The sequence below is a fragment of the Haliotis rubra genome, unplaced genomic scaffold (genome assembly GCF_003918875.1).
Source record: "Haliotis rubra isolate DU_JTF1 unplaced genomic scaffold, ASM391887v1 Scf1019, whole genome shotgun sequence".
Taxonomy (NCBI): domain Eukaryota; kingdom Metazoa; phylum Mollusca; class Gastropoda; order Lepetellida; family Haliotidae; genus Haliotis; species Haliotis rubra.
Genome location: NW_025764914.1, coordinates 272422 through 293361, shown reverse-complemented (window position 1 = coordinate 293361; position 20940 = coordinate 272422). Strand labels below are relative to the sequence as shown.

The 20940-nt window shown below is 39.5% G+C and overlaps 2 protein-coding genes and 1 long non-coding RNA gene across 3 annotated transcripts; 2 read left to right on the top strand and 1 right to left on the bottom strand.

The window, feature by feature from the left end:
- The first annotated feature begins 1820 nt into the window (after positions 1 to 1820).
- On the top strand, positions 1821 to 2808 carry LOC124269851. Its single transcript, XR_006896628.1, has 2 exons — positions 1821 to 2133; positions 2394 to 2808. It is a non-coding gene; the product is annotated as an uncharacterized LOC124269851 (long non-coding RNA).
- A 1330-nt stretch (positions 2809 to 4138) lies between these two features.
- On the bottom strand, positions 4139 to 7278 carry LOC124269901. The gene is made up of 4 exons (XM_046704949.1): positions 6903 to 7278; positions 6323 to 6556; positions 5863 to 6013; positions 4139 to 4489 (listed from the first exon to the last, which is right to left on the bottom strand). The coding sequence occupies exons 1-4, from the start codon at positions 7178 to 7180 to the stop codon at positions 4139 to 4141; spliced, it is 1014 nt and encodes a 337-aa protein (XP_046560905.1). The 5' UTR covers positions 7181 to 7278.
- An 8030-nt stretch (positions 7279 to 15308) lies between these two features.
- LOC124269890 (phospholipase A and acyltransferase 3-like) lies at positions 15309 to 17804 on the top strand. Its single transcript, XM_046704938.1, has 5 exons — positions 15309 to 15376; positions 15609 to 15730; positions 16395 to 16572; positions 16847 to 16955; positions 17679 to 17804. The coding sequence occupies exons 1-5, from the start codon at positions 15309 to 15311 to the stop codon at positions 17802 to 17804; spliced, it is 603 nt and encodes a 200-aa protein (XP_046560894.1).
- The last annotated feature ends 3136 nt before the right edge of the window (positions 17805 to 20940 follow it).

Below are 20940 nucleotides of genomic sequence, written 5' to 3'. Positions count from 1 at the left end.
ATCACTTCAAAGAACAATAAATAAAAACGACAATCCCTGGCTCTCGCACGTTAAAAATATATTAGACAATACTGGACTCTCGTATGTTTTTGAAAATCCCCCAATTTGTACAACCCAGTGCCTGGTCTCAAAAGCTGAACATATTCTTGAAGTTTAATTTATCCCAAAACTGGCAAAATGACATTATTTCTTGTCCCAAAGGGAATTTATTACCAACACCTGATGCCATTTCCTAATTTTGATGCATATCTCCTTTCAAAACGTGTGTATGGTGTTTGTTTGTTGTTTAACGTTGCACTAACCGAAATTCCTTAAATATTCCCCCATAATAAATAATCGAGTGAATAAGAAAATACAGTGATTGACATCATGAGCACGGATGAACTCAATCGAGATGCGATGTCATTATCTATCAGCGATTCCGTTAATGTCGCCTCTTGAACGTTGCTGGGTTACGGAAGACCAGTTGCAATCCTGGTCCGAAAGAGTTGAGAACATCGATAACTTGGCTTCCTTAGTTCATACCCGTGAAGATCCGGGGTAGAATTGGTCTTCAGTAACCCATGCTTGTCATAAGAGGCGACTAACGGGGTCGGGTGGTCAGGCTCGCTGACTTGGTTGACACATGTCATCGTATTCCAGTCGCGTTGAATGATGCTCATGCTGTTGATCACTGGATTGTCTGGCCCAGACGTTTATTTACCGACCACCGCCATATAGCTGGCGTTAAACAACAGTCCAACCAACCAACCAGCTTTAGTTCATGTTGCATATGTTCATGCTGTTCGTGCTTCAGGACCATTCAGGAGGATGGGATTGCAATGATCTTGCCATACCAATCCAGGTATATTTTACACGACTGTAAATAACGCTTTGAGGTTAAATATTCAATCCAAATCCAAACCTCTACTGGTTAAAAGCGTCCGCTCGTCAGGCCGAAGACCGGGATCTATTCCCCGCATGGGTACAATGTGTGAAGCCCATTTCTGGTGTCCCCGCCGTGTTATTGCTGAAATATTGCTATTTAAAAGCGGTGTAAAACCCAACCTCACTCACTACTCACCGATTCACAGGCGGGATGAAACAATTCAGCAACCAGGAAACACACAATTCTGATTCCATCCAACAATTCCCACTTCTCCCGACTACTGCCTTTTCACATTCTTCCAGTGGCCTGAACTGAAATCGGTATCCAGGATGCGCAGGCAATGGTTTTCTGAGGAGGGAAACTATCATACCGCTTGGAACACTCTTCCGCTAGTAGCTTACCGATCTTTTAGCGTGAAGAGGATAACAAACGCTTGTCGTATTTATTATAGATTATAGCTAAAATACATGGAATTATCATGAAACTGCCCTCCCATTATCAAAGAAATTTGCGGGCCGCTGATATTGGACCGCCTCAACCTTAACGACGGGCCACTATCAGTTCTGTTGTCAAGTGACGTCATAGTGGGTGCATGGGCTTCGGGTTCATTCGACATTGGCTTTGGACTGGCACACATATTCTGGGGCAAACAAGTCAAAACAACCCGAATTCCCGCAATAAATAGCGGCAATATTGGCTTTCTCGCTGGTGCCAACCTTAACAATTGCACTATTAACATTGCTGTTGGACCAAAACCGAACACTGAAAACTGACGTGTGTCTGACATAGTTTGCAGGCTATGGTCTTGTCAAAGGCCAAGGTCGAATATCGTCACGTTATGTTGTGACGTCCACTTGAATTGTTCGATGACGTAATTAACGTATCGCCACCCGTCAATCAAACAAAATGACATGACCAATGAGAAACGTCAAATTATTCAATCTGCATCGCGTTGCCGTCAGCTGACAGCTGACCACCATTTTGTCCGACATCAGCGGTCTGGCGGACTTTTCAAAAATATATCGACGTTTACAGTCAACTTTTTGATCATGGTGAAAAGGTGTAGCTGGGGTACCTGCAACTCGGACACGCGGTACCCGGAACGACTTGCTGGTGGTATCACCTTTATTCCATTTCCCAAGCCTGCCAGAAATTTTGACAAATGTCAACGATGGATACGTTTGTGTGGTCGCCCCAAGTATCAACTGAACATGGACATACTTCGTGACCACAGCCGAGGAAAACATTTCTTCGTATGTACAAAGGTATGGAAACTAAAATTGAATAACATCTTAACCAATGTTCAAGTTAATGTAAATTTAGAAATCTTTGACTTGGTAGACTTTCAGTGCTTTTTAGTTGTTATATAACCAGTTTACACCGATTTTCACTGATTTAGTTACTAATGTTTCACCGCGTGGTATGTCAAGGACAGACGATGTCTGTGTTTGAGCATACGATTTCAGATACATCCATGTTGTTTTTCGTCGTTTCTATAGACTAATAAATGCGAGTTTATTTACAGCACTTTGTTGATGGAAAACCCTCCAAGACATTTCCGGACCCTGCGTCTGCACTACCTCATGAACAAAATGAAAATCCAAAGACAGTAAGACCACGACCCAAACCACGCTTGCCATTTATGGGCGACAGAAAAAGGAAAGTTCTTCTTGAAACACACAGGTAAAACATTGTTGCCTTTATACTTACTGCTCACAAAACACGACAAAACCATTGAAATATAAAAATCAAACAAATCCTTGTTTATTCTGAGAGTATCACAGAAAGTTAGTAAAGGTAATGTCACACATTTAGATCCTTTGTAGTTATGAAAAGACAGAAGTATCACGTGCATCACAAGATCACAATCATACTCAAGTTCTATTCATATAAGCATGATGAAGGGACTGATATCACCTGCAGCAGGTGCATATTGACATCTAATTGTTCCAGGTAAAACTGTGTTTCACCCAAGGCCCATAATATTGAGTGATAATACACAATAACTCTGAAGGATTCAAAGTATTCATTACAATCCATCATAAATATTAATACATCAACATGGACATTTGCTATAACCACTGAGATCAGCCACGACAGTGGTTCTTTTAAATATGTTTAAATACAACATTAATTTACATGTACATTTAACCACTGAGATGTGACAGTGGTTCTTTTAAATATGTTTAAATACAACATTAATTTACATATTTATAGATGTTTTTTACATGGCATGGCCAGACACAGCCATTAGTCCCCTATCCAGAGATTGCTAATATTTCATACAGAAAAGATGACTTCTCAAATATAGAGATAATGTATGAATCAGATGGTCCAATATCCACATCCAACTAGTCCATTCATACTTGTCATTTCTCTGATGGCCACAGTGTTTAAGAATATATTCTTACTCCTTCATCAGCTGGGAGAGGAATAAAACTAGGAAGCAGATGGCAATATTACATGTGAAAGAACAACAGTCATATGATGTCAACTGTGGGCACTTAACAAGTGAAGCCAAAAGTTATTTATCGCTGAATTGTAATAGCAATAAACACATATATTAGAAAAGTTAATCCAGGCATAAATAGTCCTGATAGGTAATCAAGAAGTTATAGGAAATCGACAAAGATGGTAACCATTTAAAGGCTGTAACACATTTGAGGTTCAGGTATAAGATAATTTGGTCTTCATCTTCTTTTTCAGATGTAATCATGATACAGATGTTTCTGATTCACCAAATCAAATGGATATGGAACATCCAGAGCCTACAACCATGCAGCAGGAATCTGATATTCTTGTCCAACAAACTGACACCATGGGTAATTTTTATGAAGTCTGTTTCCCTGCAAAGTATGGTTTGAAGTGATTGACATATGTTTGTGACAGACTTTCAAGCAGAGTCCTGAAGGTATTCCTATCTGGATATATCCGTTCAATGTTAAAGTCTTGTCTGGTGTAGGTTACAAAGTCACAAAATGGTGCCCCAGTTACAAGTAGTTGGCCCTGTACCTGATACCAATGCCTATCACCTCTCTTCAAGTTGTAATATTTTCCTTCTTTTTTCAAAAAGAAACCAGTCATACAGGAGGCTTCATTAATGGTCAAGTCCCTTACAGCATAAGGACACTTAATTTCCACAATACCAGAAACAGAAGTGTCACACACTATATAGCATCAGGGGTGGCTCCTATAAATGGAATAGATGGGTTTACAACAAAGCCAATGTCATGAAGATGATTTTGAGTTTTTTCATGTACATTTGTTTAGCTATTTTCTCATTAGAATTCCCATAAGTTGTTGGATTGGAGGAAAATTTCTTTTTGTCAAAGGTGTTTCTGATAAATGTGTCATTGATTTGTTTTTGCGAGTCATAAGCAGACCAAAGTTTGAAGCAGTAATTCGCCCTTTCCTCGCTTTGTACCACAAATCAGACTTGCTTTGAGATCTTGTATTTTTTTCTAAATTATGGGACTCGTCAACTGAAAGTTCTAAATCTTTCCACTGATGTTTTAAAGTTGCAATTGAATCCAGTTCGGGTAAGTTGTCATCTTTTGGAAATGTGACATCACCGCACCTGTCCTCCATCTTTGGAACCACTATTGGTCTAATTAAGGGTGCCTGTAAAGAGAAGAAGCCAGTTTATTCACACTTAGTTTCATACAAGGGAGGTAATAAGGCTGTTTTTTACTTCTTAAATCTCAAATTGAAACAAGTATGTTGTGGGTGCTATGTGTTCATTCTTAACTTATTCTTTTGTGTGCAAAGCATTTTTAAACATTACAACAAGTCAGATTGATAATAGGTAAGTCTGTTTCAGGCCTAATAATGAGTTTGGTGCCCTAAACTAGCCAGATCATTTCTTCTCTGTAGAATGTATTATTGCTTGAAACAGTTGTAATTGCTTTTGCAGGTCTTCTGCCACTGGATATGCTGGCTCTAGCTGCAGAGAACAAACAACTCAAAGAAGATATGGCCAAACTGATCCTAGAAAAGGAGGAGCTCATGCGTGCCCAGCAGATCAACACCAAAATTAGTGCTAAAAATGTTAAGCATGATGTGTATTCTTTTTGTAAAAATATAGAGAAAAAAGATTACAAGTATTACACAGGATTTCCCTACGAACAGTTTCAGAAAATATTTAAATTTGTTGTCCCTGGCAATGCTGATGATGAACCTTTTCAATTTACCAGAACAGTTAGCAGTTTGAAGTGTATGGGTCTTGAAGACCAGCTTTTGCTTGTTCTGATTAAACTTAGACAGAATTTTGATTTTAAACATCTCTCAAAGTTGTTTCTGATATCACCCCAAGATTGCAGTACTGCGTTTTCAAATTGGATAAATTACTTATATTACAGGTTTGGATCTGTGTCAATTTGGCCTCACCGTGATGTTTTGCAGCAACATATGCCTTCAAAATTTCGCCAGGAATTTCCAAACACTTTCAGTATCATTGATGGAACAGAAATAAAATTCAGAGACCCTCTTCACTGACAAGGCAAAGTCAAGCATATTCAGATTACAAATCAAGTACTACCCTGAAAGGTCTCATTGGTGTGGACCCAAGAGGTTCAATTACATTCATATCAATGCTGTTTTCTGGGGCGATATCAGACAAAGAATTAACTGAAAAAAGTGGTTATCTGTCCCTCCTCAGAGAAATGGTTAAGTGTGGGAAACTTAAAGTGGGAGATGGTCTGATGGCAGACAAGGGCTTTAATATTGAAAAGGAAATAAGGGCCACTGGATTACGCCTCAACATTCCCCTTTTGCACCAGGTATAGGTCAGATGTGTGTGTCTGATGTGGCAGAAACAGTGAAAATTGCAACACACAGAGTGGTGGTCGAAAATGCCATTGGAAGGGTAAAAAAAATCAAAATTGTTGGTAAAAAATTGCATTTAAGTTTGTTTTCCTCAGTAAATCAAATTTGGTTTGTGTGCTGTTTCTTGACCAATTTTATGCCATATTTAATTCAAGATAAAGATTAATTACTTGATGTCCAAGAGTTGATCCAACAACCTGAGGACCTATTGGTGTGTCAACTGTCTGACTGGTGCTGGTACATGTATCTGTCAGGTATGAAATAGGGAATCTCTTCATACTGTGCAGCAGAGACATGTCAGACTCCTGTATTTGAACTTTCCTGCAAGTACAAAAAGTATTAGTCACAAATATTGTATTTGTGTATGTTAAAAACTTGCAATGTCAATGAATATTTTGTACGTGCTCTTGTTCCTTGTTCACTTAACTGAACTGTAATATTTATGCAAACAACTGCTCAATAGTCATCTGATATTGCTTTCTAAACTGTGATGAGTATTTTCTACCTGTGGAAATATCTGATGATCATGGAGTAAAAATGTCATATAGGTAATGCTTGCATTATGATACATCATTTTCATAAAACAAGTTCAGAATCTGAAATAAAACTTTAAGTATATAATAACATCACCTGTTGTCATTGAATGTGGCCATCACAGGTCTCCTTTTCCTATTAAGATTTCCAGGCCTGGCAATAATTATCTGTGACACTGCTTCAGATTCAATCTTTGGTCCCCTTGGTTTATCCCACTGCTGAGGCAGGCTAGTGGAAGAGGGCTGTGAAGGAATGGCTTGATAGCCTGATATCTTCCAGCCTTCCAGTATCAGGACAAGTGCCAGTACATGGGAACACTTTCCACTTGCACTGAAGAGAATAGGGTGAATAAATTTGTTACAGAACTGTGATTGACAGGAATATATAATATATAATATAATTGAGAAGAAAATACATTTACATGGTTTTATTCCCGCAATGCCTAATAACAGATATTACATTTACCTCTTACATTTATTACAGAATCTGTTTCTTTCACGATGATAGAAATTTAACGTAATTATATGGGATAACATGGGTTTCATTGTCAACAACTGAAACGGCCAGCACACAGACGTGTAATTGATTTGATATCTATATATGCCGCTTATAAAACCCCAACAGATTTATGCCATAAATTGGAAAGGCACCCGAAGTTATTACGTGTACTACTCACCCACATTTGCAGCTACAATGGGCGTCAGTGAACGATTTGTGAATTCTGTCAAGGGACAAGTTGATTACATGAGGAGCTTCGGTTTTCCGTTGACTTCTATAAATCCTCCCGCAAATTGACACGATATTATCACAACATGAATGGAAAGTAACGGAATGAAGGTATGAGGCCGAACTAAAAGCCACTCCACGTTGTTTTTGCCGCAAAGTAGGTTCATAAGGCAAATATTTCGGGCCAATATCATCGGGAATGTCTCTAAACGATATCACGACTGCCATTTTGACAGTTGGTTTTGACAGCTATGTTGTCGGACCTTTTGAGAGTTATCTCCCTTTCTTTTTGGGGGCGTGGTTAACTCTCCACTGGCGATCCGTTAATTTCAGTCACTCACTCATGGACGTATCTGTTGCAGTTACACACCCATCCGACTGAGGCAATTTACGTCAAGTAAGCGCCAATAATGCCATTTCATTCTAACTTTCCTATCCCTACGATGATGCATACGGCGTGTATGTCAAAGTATAATTCAGCGAATATTGTCCATTAGCTAAGCAATATCGATGAAATTGTCGGTTTATTGAGGTAGAGACATAATGGACGGAATTGGCCGTGATTAGTTCAAAGGCTGTTTCAAAGAGGGGCGGCGAGGTAGCCTAATGGTTAAAGCGTTCGCTCGTCACGCCGAAGACCCGGGTTCGATTCCCCGTATGGATAGAATGTGCGAAGCCCTTTTCTGGTGTCCCCCGCCGTATTATTGCTGGAATATTGCTAAAAGTGACGTAAAACTAAACTTACTCAACTCACTGTTTCAAAGATTGTTATTTATGCTGTAATATATCATGTTTGCAAAATATAAATCCTGATGGAAACATTAGTTACGTCCTCATAGGTTTCATTGTCAGTAATGTTGTATGATAGTAAAAAAACAGCTTTGGAGGTAATTGATGTCCGACGCATTGTCAAAGGAGTAAATGTAAAGGAATGCCGAAAAATCCAAACAATCCATTGGCATTGCTCAGTTCACTTGTTTCCTGAACCCAGCAGGTATGGCTAGGATAACGAGAGATCAACGACAACAAGCCATTTGACGTCAAGACGCTGGTCAACGTGCTGGAGTCATTGCTAATGACTTCCATTGCGGCGTACGAACGATAGAACGACTGAGACAGCGATACAACGCCACCATCAACACTGATGACGGTCCACGTAGTGGTCGACCCCGTGTAAGAACACAACGCCAGGACCGTCATGTCGTCCATCAGCACCTTTCGTTAATCGAGCCATAGCTGCTGTGTTCAGAAAACAAGTGAACAATTGCTATTCAAGCCGGTAATATATGCCTGAATGCTTGCATGGTTGTCGTACACCTCGATTTCAATGCTGTATTTGGGCGAACTCTTCCCTTTCAACAAACAAACACATTTCTAACCACAATCGCAAACAATATCTATTGGGCAAAACAGGCTGTACGACCACGATTAATGTTTTCCATAAACTTGACTTCCGGTGAATATTTAAAATAAATATGTTCAAATGCTCCATTGATGCTTAAATGTCATTTCCAATATATGACGACGCTTCTTTTGCCTTTCAGTATATATACATACATAATGATAAGTTATCATGTACAATCACAGAATGTTGCATTCAGACACACGGAAAGTACAATTTACAGTCCCATCGGCAATATTTAAGCCAAATCGTGACTAAAACTAGCTTCAAATTGACCATAAATACATGTAAGTTATAAAAAGCCTGTCAACAAGAATATCACAGTTAAGAATGTAAAACTAGCATATAAATCCAACATAATTTAGTTCCAGAAGACAATACACTATAAGAACAGGCTATAGATTGCCAACAGCTGAAGGTAGATCACCATACTAGGGACCCTGGTGACTTACAGTACATTGCTTCATGCATAGACCCTAGCTGAATTTACACCATCCCTTCAGTCGTCAGCAAGTTTAGACACTCTCGTTATACATTAAAATAACATATATTCTACGGTTAAAAATAATGGTATGTTTAAATTTACTTTGAATGTTTATGGACTTACGTACCCTCACAGAAGGACAATACATTAAGTTACAGCTCTAAAGGAACATTTTCACGTGACCATATACGACACAGAAAGGATGTGGATTGTGAGCGACCATATAAGGTTCCGCAAACAACATCCATGTGTGCCAGTTATGAAATATCTATTATTTTGGATATATTGCGCACTCAGCTTCGATGCATAAGTCACTAAGTGATGCAAAAGCTCACAAATTGTCTTTGTCATCAATATGAAAACGAACGTTGTGCTCGGAAAAAAATTGAGAGATTTCTAATTTGAGAGATCACTTTATGTAATCGTTGCAAGCGTTTAGATGTTGGTATGATGAAGAGGAAAACAACTTCTTTATTGCAATATATGCGACGTTTTGGTGGACACACTAACATCTGGGCTAAAGCTGGTCTTCAGTAACCCATGCTTGTCGTCAGAGGCGATTAACGGGATTGGGTGACAAATGTCATGGTATCCTCATTGCCCAGATCAATGCCTGTAGTGTGAATCACTTGATTGTCTAGTCAGACTCGATTATTTACAGACGGACGTCATATAGCTGAAACATTGTTGAGTACGGTGATAACCAACAAACATGAGGTCACGTCGCCATGACGACGATTATTCTTGAGCGAGAGAAAAAAATGCATTTTCTTCAAGAGACCTGTAAGGCAGGTTTGCAAGTAGCATGTTTACGCCTTCACGGTCGTTGTGTTGACAAACAATATCGAAATGTTAAAAGCAGTACAAAATGAATAAACTCGCGTCATTGTTAATGTATGGTGAAGTATGTCCAGATAAACCACGTGGAACATGCTGAGTGCGGCGTTGAACAACAAACCAACCAACCAACCAACCAACCAACAAATCTTTCAGAAACTGTTCAGTGGCCATATTGAAGATGCACATGTAACACCTCAAAAGTAGACGCAACGATAATGCTGAGTTGATGTCTGTCCAACAAAACAGTGCCCTCATGAGTTACAGCTGTTTACATAATTATGCAAAATGTGTAGTTGAATCTGTGGCACATAATTGCATACTTGATGTAGATGGCTCCTGGATGACTTCGACTCTGCTTCAAGGAGAGTGTGTAACAAGGACGTTCTTCATATATCGAAGAGATCGTGGGGTTGCCTAGTATTTATTTAAAGCATTCGTCAATACAGAAAAGTCAGTGACGACACACTGATTACTAAATTTGTTCCAGCTCAGCTTGCGTTACCAGTAGATTCTGGTCCTGTTGTAGCTGTCTACCCATCTCTCCCCTCTTGGTCTAATGTTGACAAGCTTACCGAACAACTGATCATGGCAGAACGGCAAAGTTGCGCTGTCTTGAAACGTCAAAACGTGCAATGGATTTTTTTCTCCAACGTGAAATTATATCCCTTACATTCTTAAAGGAACGGTGGTGTAGCTTAGTGGTTAAGGCGTTCGCCGTCACGCCCAAGGCCCGGGTTCGATTCTGCTGCAGTTCCAGTGTCCCCGTCGTGTTATTGTTGGACTATTGCTAAAAGCGGCATGAAACTAAACTCACTCACTTCAGTGGTGGAAATTTACTGGGATCGGACTATATTCTGTGCGAAATGTATGCATGCTGTAAGGTAGTGAAGAAATGTATCTATTGTGTAAGATGGATGGCGAAATGTATATATGGTGTAAGGTAGATGACGAAATGTATGTATGGTGTAAGGTAGATGACGAAATGTATATATAGTGTAAGGTAGATGGCGAAATGTATATATGGTGTAGATGGTGCAGCCGACTCAGCCTTGGTATCGTGTTTGGCGAGCAGTTGTGACACGGCACCCATGAACTCGCGTTCGAATCCGCGGGCTACTTGGGCCGCATCCTTCGCGGTTAAGGGTTCGGTTTCTTTGTAGCGGCTGGCCATGTCCACGACGGTTAGGGCATACTTGTACCTACTGTCGTGGGGTAGGAACAGGAGGTCTGCCTGGTGGGCGCTATTGGGTATGGTAATGCCGAACCTTCTTTGAGGCACGTAGCGTGGTGCCGGTAAATAGATCTCCCACAGGGCTTGTTTTTTAAGCCACGCTTTGGCCTCGTCTGGGGGTACTCGCGCGATTTTAGCCAGCTTATGTACGGCGCTAGCTCCTTTCCAGTACCCACGCGGGCTGTAGTAAATAGCCTCAAACTTTCTCTGGTTCCGTGACATCGTTGTCGCCCTGACAGGGTATTTATATATACACCTATGTTCTTGGTTCAATTTTCTCATACGCCCGTACGCGTACGTGTTGATCCCGTCGATGGCTATGCAACGCTTCGTGTCCATCGGCGACAGGGACGTCTTGTTTATCGTCAGTCCGTATATCCTGTGCCCGTCGCTTGTAAGCGTGTTCATTTGATGCCTGAAGGTGCGGGTCTTGAACAGGGCATCCTTGAATCTGTCGTGTTTGATTTGTTGTTTCACCACGTACTTCTTGACACCCTTCGCCTTTCGGAAGTCACCATTGTCAGCCTTCAGGATGGAGTACATCTTGGGCCTCAAGCCGATGAACTCGGCTATGGGCGTGCCGGCACATTCGTCCTTCATCTTGCCGAGCACTTTTTTATTTACTGTGCTGTGTATGGCATTGTCCTTGGGGTGGTCGCTGGTGTCGTACAAATCGAGGTGTTTCTTCATGTCCTCGTACACGTCCTCGGTTCGAATCTCCATCAGCAGGGAATCCATGTCCGTGTACAGCACTTCACACCTGACGCCATACTGCTTCTTGAGCTCGTTGTAGTAAAAGTCGTACATCAGGTGTTTGGATAAATCGAGGATGCTCATCCCAACGTAAACAGGCAGGTTGAATTTGATGTGGCTCTTCTTCGTGTCGGTGAATATTTTGCTCCGGTTAAATGCCGGGCTGGCTATCAGTTTCCTGAGCTTGTCTTCCTCTTTCGACCGAACCAGCTTCACGGTCACTCGTTTCCTCAGGTTCTCCATAGTCTTACCGAACACCGAGTTGTTCATGAGCATGTACAGGTTTTTCTCAAAGTCACTGGTGGCCTGCTGTCGCAGGTCCGTGTTCATTCTGATGTAGGGCTCCATCCAGGGGCTCTGGTCGAACACGAGCACCCTGTGTATTTTGGTCAGCCTCATACCCAACGACAGGTACAGCTGCAGGTTGTGATAGTGCACGATGTACTTGGTCTTATTCAATAAGTTGGGCACGAGTTTTTCAACGTCTGCCACCCGCCCACCCAGCAAGTTATGTTGGTACTCGAACATCCTGTCTGGGTTAACCCTCAAACGTTCAGGGGCTAGCTGTTGTGGAATGTGTGCAATGCCTTGGGGTATTCAAAGTCCACTTCGAGGATATAGCCTTTGCTCGAATCCGGCGCGATGCTCATAGCATCGATTGGTGATGCCCATTCGAATCAAGCATGATGCAACATTCTAACACTATTACAGCATGATGCAACATTAAAACACTATTACAGCATGATGCAACATTATAACACTATTACAGCATGATGCAACAATTTAACACTATTACAGCATGATGCAACATTACAAAACTATTACAGCATGAAGCAACATTACAACACTATTACAGCATGATGCAACATTAAAACACTATTACAGAATGATGCACCATTATAACACTATTACAGCATGATGCAACATTCAAACACTATTACATCATGATGCAACATTACAACACTATTACAGCATGATGAAACATTATAACACTATTTCAGGATGATGCAACATTATAACACTATTACAGCATGATGCAACATTATAACACTATTACAGCATGATGCAACATTATAACACTATTACAGCATGATGCAACATTCTAACACTATTACAGCATCATGCAACATTCTAACACTATTACAGGATGATGCAACATTATAACACTATTACAGGATGATGCAACATTATAACACTATTACAGCATGATGCAACATTATAACACTATTACATCATGATGCAACATTAAAAACTATTACAGCATGATGCAACATTACAGCACTATTACAGCATGATGCAATTTTATGACACTATTACAGCATGATGCAACATTATAACACTATTACAGCATGATGCAACATTATAACACTATTACAGCGTGATGCAACATTATAACACTATTACAGGATGATGCAACATTCTAACACTATTACAGCATGATGCAACATTAAAACACTATTACAGCATGATGCAACATTGCAACATTATAACACTTTTACAGTATGATGCAACATTATAATTATTTCAGCATAATGCAACATTATAACACTATTTTAGCATGATGCAACATTATAACACACTATTCAGCTATACAGTGAATTGTAGTAAGGTGATTCCGAAAGTATGTATCCCTTAGTAAATGTGATGCAGTGTATGTTTACGATTTTGAAGCTTATAATCATGTCTCCAGTATATATCTGTAAATATATTTCCAAGGTTCCAAATTTCCCCAAAGAAAACGTGTTGTTAATCTGTATAAGCCTAATGATGATGACTAGTTTTCACACATAAAAATGTATTTTCATTCACCTACCTTTAAACATAGGCATTTGGTAATGGAATTTCCGTTCGAGATTGTAAGGTGATAAGGTACAGGAAATGCGTTGAAGATGACAGTCAAACTGGACAATATTAGCAATATTAGCAATAACTATAATCAAAGCAGTTGCGATTTCGCTTTTTTGTTGCTTGACCATGTAATCTTCCCGCAGTTCATTGATCTTAATGGACAAATTCATCTTCTTGTCGTTGATTGTAGGGCTCCTTGATTGTGACATTGTATTTGTACGTTTGTGTGAGAAGAATATTATTCTGCATTTTCTCTTGGCGTTTCAGAAACATACCTATTTTGGAGACACAATTCACTAACTGTATAGTTGAAGAGTAAATATGTCCTCCCTTGAACTACATAGGCATAACCGGACAGTACTTGACAAATTGAAACCAGGTGATAGGTTGCAGTTTGAGCGAGGACTGTTCCAACACTGGGCTGTGTACGTTGGTAAGTGTAGTGTGACAAAATATTATTGCATTTTTGTGTCTGCTATTCCCTTGTTGAATGCTATATCTGGAATATTCGGCTGTGTCAGGCAGTCTAGTGGTTGAAATTATAAGCATCGATCCAGGCAATTGTTGGTATTCAAAGATTCAAGCATAAAAGATCACACTAAGAGATGTCTGAGCATATAAGATCACAATAAGAGATGTCTGATATTTTGAGATCTACACAATGGAAATGTGAATAAGTATTCTGTCATTCAATGTATTTGATAATGCATATGTCCTCCCTGCGAATAGTCCAGTTATAATTTGCACTCAGCAACGCATGCTTGTGTGTGTGTGTGTGTCTGCACATTATCATGATGCCAATCACTGGATGGTCTGACCCAGACACAATTGTTTACAGGATGTTCTTGCCAAGGTGTAAATAGTCAATCTCTGACATGCTTAACGTTTACGCATAGATACTATATATAACCTGTATGTACCTTTACTGAAAGATTAATTAATGAACACCTAGAACATCATGTCATATCATGAAGTTGATAAAGAGGTTGTGTATCGGTCATTCCGTTATTCTGACAAGACTGCACAGGTATCTAAATTCATAATAACATATTTGTCATGTGTTATTTAGGTAACCAGAAAATCGTGCACTTGGCTGGAGTGGATGATCAAGGGGAAACTACTCTGAATCACTCATTCGCAATAAGTGGAGTAGGAATCGTTCGCATAGATAATTTTTGGTCATTTGCTGGAGACAGCAAAGTGTACTTGGACAACTCAAAGGACGCAAAATTAAGTTCACTTCAGTACTCCTCATCGTTCCTGCTGTAAGATGGCCTGACATTTATATAATTGATTTTGGATCAGATAAACCAATAAATGATACTGTTGCAAAGTAAATGTTACTCCCAGAAACGACCCTAGAAGAACGGTTCATTGTGAAATCCTGGACAATGGTTCATATCCTTTTTATCGCCTCCATTAATACCAATGAATTAAGTTCCAAATGATCACATTGTTGTACTGTTGTTGACAGACCATATGGACCTAATATGATAGTGCAAAGAGCACTATTTAATCTTGGAGAAGTTGGATGTGACACACTCTTTAAGAACTGTGAACAATTCGCTTCATGGTGCCGGTATTACACAGAAACTGAGGTTTGTATTTGTCCAACTATCCCTTTGCCAGTTCATTTGTCAAGCTCTGTAAATTGGACTAGATTTGTAATACGTTTAGATCTGCTCAGACAAAAATAATTATCTTGCAACTGGTCACATAAACAAAAGACGTATTTACTATTTGCCAATTCCGGAGGGAATTGTTAAGAATAGACATCTAACTTCGATGTTGAGGTGTAATGCCCGACCATCAAAGAATCACAGTCTCGTCTTCTGGTAGCCAGTCTGCTTTTGAATGCAGTCTCATGTTAGCCTGAGCGTTTTCGCCATAATAACCTATTTACAAATATCTCACTCAAGACCTACAAGTTCTTCTTTACGAGGGATGGTGTGGTAGCGGTTGATGCAATTGCTCTTCACCCTCTTATGGGTACAATGTACCCATTTCTGGTGCCACTACCATTATATTGCTGGAATATTGCAAAATCCGGGGACAAATAAATATTTGTAGACACAGTTCACCAAATGCATAGCTAAAGAGTAAAGAAATTGTCGTCCCATGAACTACAGACACACAACTGGACAGTACTTGACCACTTGGAACCAGGTGACTTGTTGGAGTTTGACCGAGGAGTGTACAGTCACTGGGCTGTGTATGTTGGTAAGTGTAGTGCGACAAACTATTAATGTAAATCGAGTGTTTGTTTCTGCGTGTTTCTTGTTGAATGCTGCGTCAGCAATATACGTGGTATATGACAGCAGTTGTAAATAATCACAGCTGGCTCAGACAGTCCAGTGATTGAAATCATGAGCATTTATCCATGGAATTGTTGGTATTCAAAAGACGTATAGAGATTTACAACAAAATACATCTGACATTGTCTGAGTTATAGTTGGTCTTCAGTAACCCATGCTTGTCGTAAGAGGCGATCGAGCCGGTGACTTGGTTGGTGCATCCTCGTGATGTCAATCACTGGATGATCTGGTCCAGACTCGATTGTTTACAGAAAGTCATCATATAGTCGGAAAGTTACTTTTGAACAACAGAGAAACAATGCAACCTTATGTCTATGATTTGTGAGTTTCAGAACCTTATGTGTCAAGGTGTAAATATTAACTCACATAAATGTTTAAACATGTAGATCCTATATTGACTTGAACATACCTTTACTGAAAGATTTATGCTTGAACATATGTTCTTTCACGCCAAATCATATCATGAAATTTATAAAGAGGTTGTTTATTGGGCATTCGGATATTTCTGACAAAACTGCATCACACATCTTGTAATAAATAATGTTATCATATTCTCGTGTGTTATTTAGGTAACGACGAAGTCGTGCACTTGTCTGGAGTCGATGGTGCAGGTAGAAGGGACCTGAAGCACCCATGCACAATATCTGGAGTTAAGTCTGATAAAGGAATCGTTCGCAAAGACGATTTTTGGACAGTCACTGAAGACAGCAAAGCGGAAATAAACAACTTCAAGGATTTGAAATTCAAGTAAGTTTTGTTTGTTGTTCAATTCAGCAGTCATTTTTGCTCTAGCTGTAGGACGGTGTCACATTTAAACAATTGATTCTGGACCAGAAAAACAACAACAATAATTGATACTGTCGGAAGCGAAAGTTACTCCCAGCAACAATCCTGGAAGAACGGTTCTTTTTTTAAATCCTGAACAATGGTATTTATCCAGTTTTTGAGGTCTTTCCCTCGTCCCCATTAATACCAAGGAATTGAATTCCAAATGATCACATTGTTGTTCTGTTGTTTCCAGACCCTTGGAACCATCTAAGATAGTACAAAGAGCATTATCCAAAGTTAGAGAAGTTGGATATAACTTGCTCTACATGAACTGTGAACACTTTGCTACATGGTGCTGGAAGGTAGTGTTGCGAAGGGACATCTAAATTCGATATTGAAGTGTAAACCCTACACATAAATGAATAACAGTCTGGTAGTCAGGTAGGGAAGGTATTTAGCAAATTGTTACGTTGTATCTTGATATAAAATATCAATACCATAGGAGGTCAATCTCTCTGTTGCCAAACAGATTGCCTTCAATGGTAAAAGAGTGGTCAAATTAATATGAACTGATCACTGAAGAATTAAGGAACTAGAAAGAAAGCTTTTGCACTTTTCCTGTCTTTCCTACGACGTCTGCTTTTAAACTGTTGTATTCTGTTCGCAAATGGGTTTTCGCCATACGGATCTATTTGCAAATATCTCTTTTGAGACGTACATGTTCTTCGGTTTAAATTTCACAAATGGGTACGATTACGATTTGTGTAGCACAACTCTGGTATCCTCGGGCGTGATATTGCTGGAATATTGCTGATGTACATCGCAACTCACTCATTCTTTATTAAGAAGAGATTCCAAACGGTTTCCCTTTAGGTCGTAACATTACCTGTCAGGACAGCCAGCACGTTTAGAAACATTTGGTGTTCCTTACAGAAAACCGTATGGTTGAAATAGTGTTGTCTAGGATTTTGGTGAGTGAGTCTAGTTAACGCCGCACTTCCAGCAATATGGTGGGTGTGGGATTTAGGAAACACATTATGGATGTAGAAAACAAATCAAACATCAATCGTTTTCTTTTCCTGTAGGTTGGTCTGTTTGCTGCAGTGGCTTCGTATGTTGGGGGTGCCGTTGTGGCAGGGGCAGGGATAGCATTGGCTGTCTTGTTTGGAAGTGGCAGAAAGGAGGAAAGAGAAAAACGGTCCAAAAACTAACAAGTTCAATTCCCACCATAAAATGGTGAAACCAAATAAATTGGTCAAGTAAACTGTGAAGTGTTCAACGAATGCACCATATCTGACAACAGAGAGGTTGCATTCCTCACCAACTTGTACCATTCCGTGACAAGCCCAATATTCATGCCTCAGTCATGCGCCTGTTCATTCAGCCTTTCGAAGGATTCCATATTAGCAGTTCCGGGACATGTCTTTACATTCCATCATGTAGTATGAACTTGTGAAGGCTGTAAAACAAGAACGATAACTCATATTCCATATACGTCTTAAAGCAGTTTTACTATGTAAGCTCCTACAACATCTGCTTAACTTATACAACCACGTTGTATGAACAATATATATTAATAATGCTGTTTGTATTCCGAGACAGACTTTTGAGACCTAGCTACCTTTTGTTTTAATAGGCGACTTTAACGAATCGGGTGATCAAAATCGGTTCCTTTGCTTATTTCTTGCCATCATACTCTTATGATATAAATGGTGTTCACAATTAATGGTTTGTCTGTCGAAGTCTCCCGACTTTCAGGTGGCCATGGCAGAACTGAGTCTTGCAGCGTTTTAAAACAAGAAGCTTTTACAAAATTCATTGAAATGTAATGTTTTAATGATGCAAAGAAAACGTAGAAACTATTTCAGTAATGAGGAAAATAGAACCCTTGTGCTAGATAGAGGTTTATAATTAGCTTAAATGTTATAATTGATAAAGCAATTGAAAGACAGGTGGTGAAACTATAATATCACCGTTTAAGTAATTACTGAAGCCAAAGTCATTACTTAAAGTACCAAGGTGCCAATGTTTGTTGATTACATTGAACAATGTATTATAATGATTAGAACAATCAAAACGATTGATAATTCCATAATATATTTAGTTATCATACAATGGATAGCATTCTCGGCAGGATAAAGCCAACGGATAGTTTCGGTATCAGTTGGGGTCATATGCAGATATGGATGCAAATTAGAGAGGTCATATGTAAATTTTAGGGACTACGTTCACAGTGTAAACAAACATGGCGTCATGTGTGGGCGATCGTATCCGGATTGACGGCCGTCGTTACGGTACTGTCAGTGCTTTGATCCAAGAAAATTCATGTCTGGCTATGATAGATGTAGTGGATTACGATGTGAAAATTGAAAATCATAGGCTTATGGAGATACCAACACCAGTTCCCCGACCGACTGTCAGTGTTAGCGAGTATACGGCACTGGAAGCCATGTGCAGAATGTCACGCGGACATTACAGCGTATTCTTGTTCAAGAGGTTAATTGAAGGTTTCTGAAGTTCTGGACGAGTGTGTTGATTTCAAGAATAAGCTAAGATTCCTTTGCATTATTTACACATTTTGTTTTAAATCTGTTATCTGTAAATACTTGACATATGTTTTTCTGCTGCTCAGTTGTAAATATTGTGTAACGTAATATAGGCCTGTGGCCTTTTAAAAACCGATTACAGATTGACCGAATAGTGTTATAACTGTATCTGACAGGAAGTGAGGTTAGGTTATTTCCTGCTGGTTTTTTGTGCATCATGTACATTCTATCATCCGAACCCTCTGGACCAGTGAAGCTGAAACTTCACATGCTTCTTCGCAGCAATTGTTTAAGTCAAATTTGTTTAACATGTTAGAATTATATATTATAATTTGTTAGAATTCTATATGGTTGTCATAGCAACAGTTTTTGAAAAATATATTTATGACCATTACTCTACCTGTTTTGTAGACATTTTGAGAAAAGTTTCCATTTGTTTAGTCTGTGGTACGATTCAGTAAATATGTGTCATTTTTCAGTGTTTTGAATATAAGTAAATATTTCTTTTCAACAATTTTGTATACATCGTATGTGTGAAATAAATATGTAAACATTTTTTTGTGTAATGATTGTGTTCAAGTAGCATGAAACCAACTTTAAGGATGCTACTGATATCTTAATTTCTATATTATGTAATTTACGAAACGGGAAAGATGGTGGATGTAGTAGAGTATGTGCCAAATTTGCCATCACGTAAAGGATTGTCTGCAAAACTGGCCAGTTAGTGGAAGATAAGGAGCAGTATAGTGTGCCACCTTCAGAACACATTTGACGTCTTTTGTTAACTGTACACAGTTTTTAAATGTGAAGTTACCAACACATGCATATTTTCCGTTGGACGAGTGGTCGGTCAGATGACCGCAAAAAACTGAGGTTCAATGGTGTATCATCAAAATCTTTTCCCGCTCATTCGTTCATCACTTGACATAAACATTGAGGGGCTTCTTCCATGTTGCTGTGAATACTGAGTGAGTATGGTTTTACGCCGCTGTTAGCACTGTTCCAGCAATATCATGGCCGGGAACACCCAAAATGGGCTTAACACATTGTACCCATGTGGGGAATCGAACCCGGGTCTTCAGCGTGACGAGCGGACGCTTTAACCACAAGGCTACCCCAACGCCCCTCCTGGGAATAACCCGTAGCACGAATAATGTAGAAGCTTTGTTTCGTTTCGACCTCGTTATCCCGACCTCGATGTTTTGTCATTCATCGGAAGAAGCCACACAGGTGGAGAATATACATACCATGCGAGTAAACAAGAGAAGTGACATTAAAATTGAGGACTCGATCTTTGTGTAGACAGACAAGTAACAGCCAACAGCAGTCTATATATTTACCGAACATTCTATTAAACACAACTTTCTGATGATCATTAATTTTTATCATTGATAAGTAACACTTATAATTAGCACCGGTTCCTGAACAACCTCAACAATATCTCTCATCTTACCTCACACATAAATGTCGTTTTCTGATTGGGTGAGCCCTCTTTTATTATTTTCAGTTTACCCCGCTTACACACGATAAACGTTTTCTATGTTACCCGCTGGGAATGCCGAACTATGGGAGTTCATTTGGTACTTCGTGTTAGTAATGCTTTATCTCGAATAATTGAGTCAAGTATGATGTCCAGCAAATGCATATAGGTGGAAGGGAGGTAACATTGTATTTAAAAACACAGCCAAACGAGACTTACCTGTAAGTTGAAGTTTAGTTGTAATTCTCCGAGGCATCCGGGAACAGGGAGATCAAGTGAGATTGCGCGTGAGGAATCGGTTCAGTTTTCAACTTTGTGCTG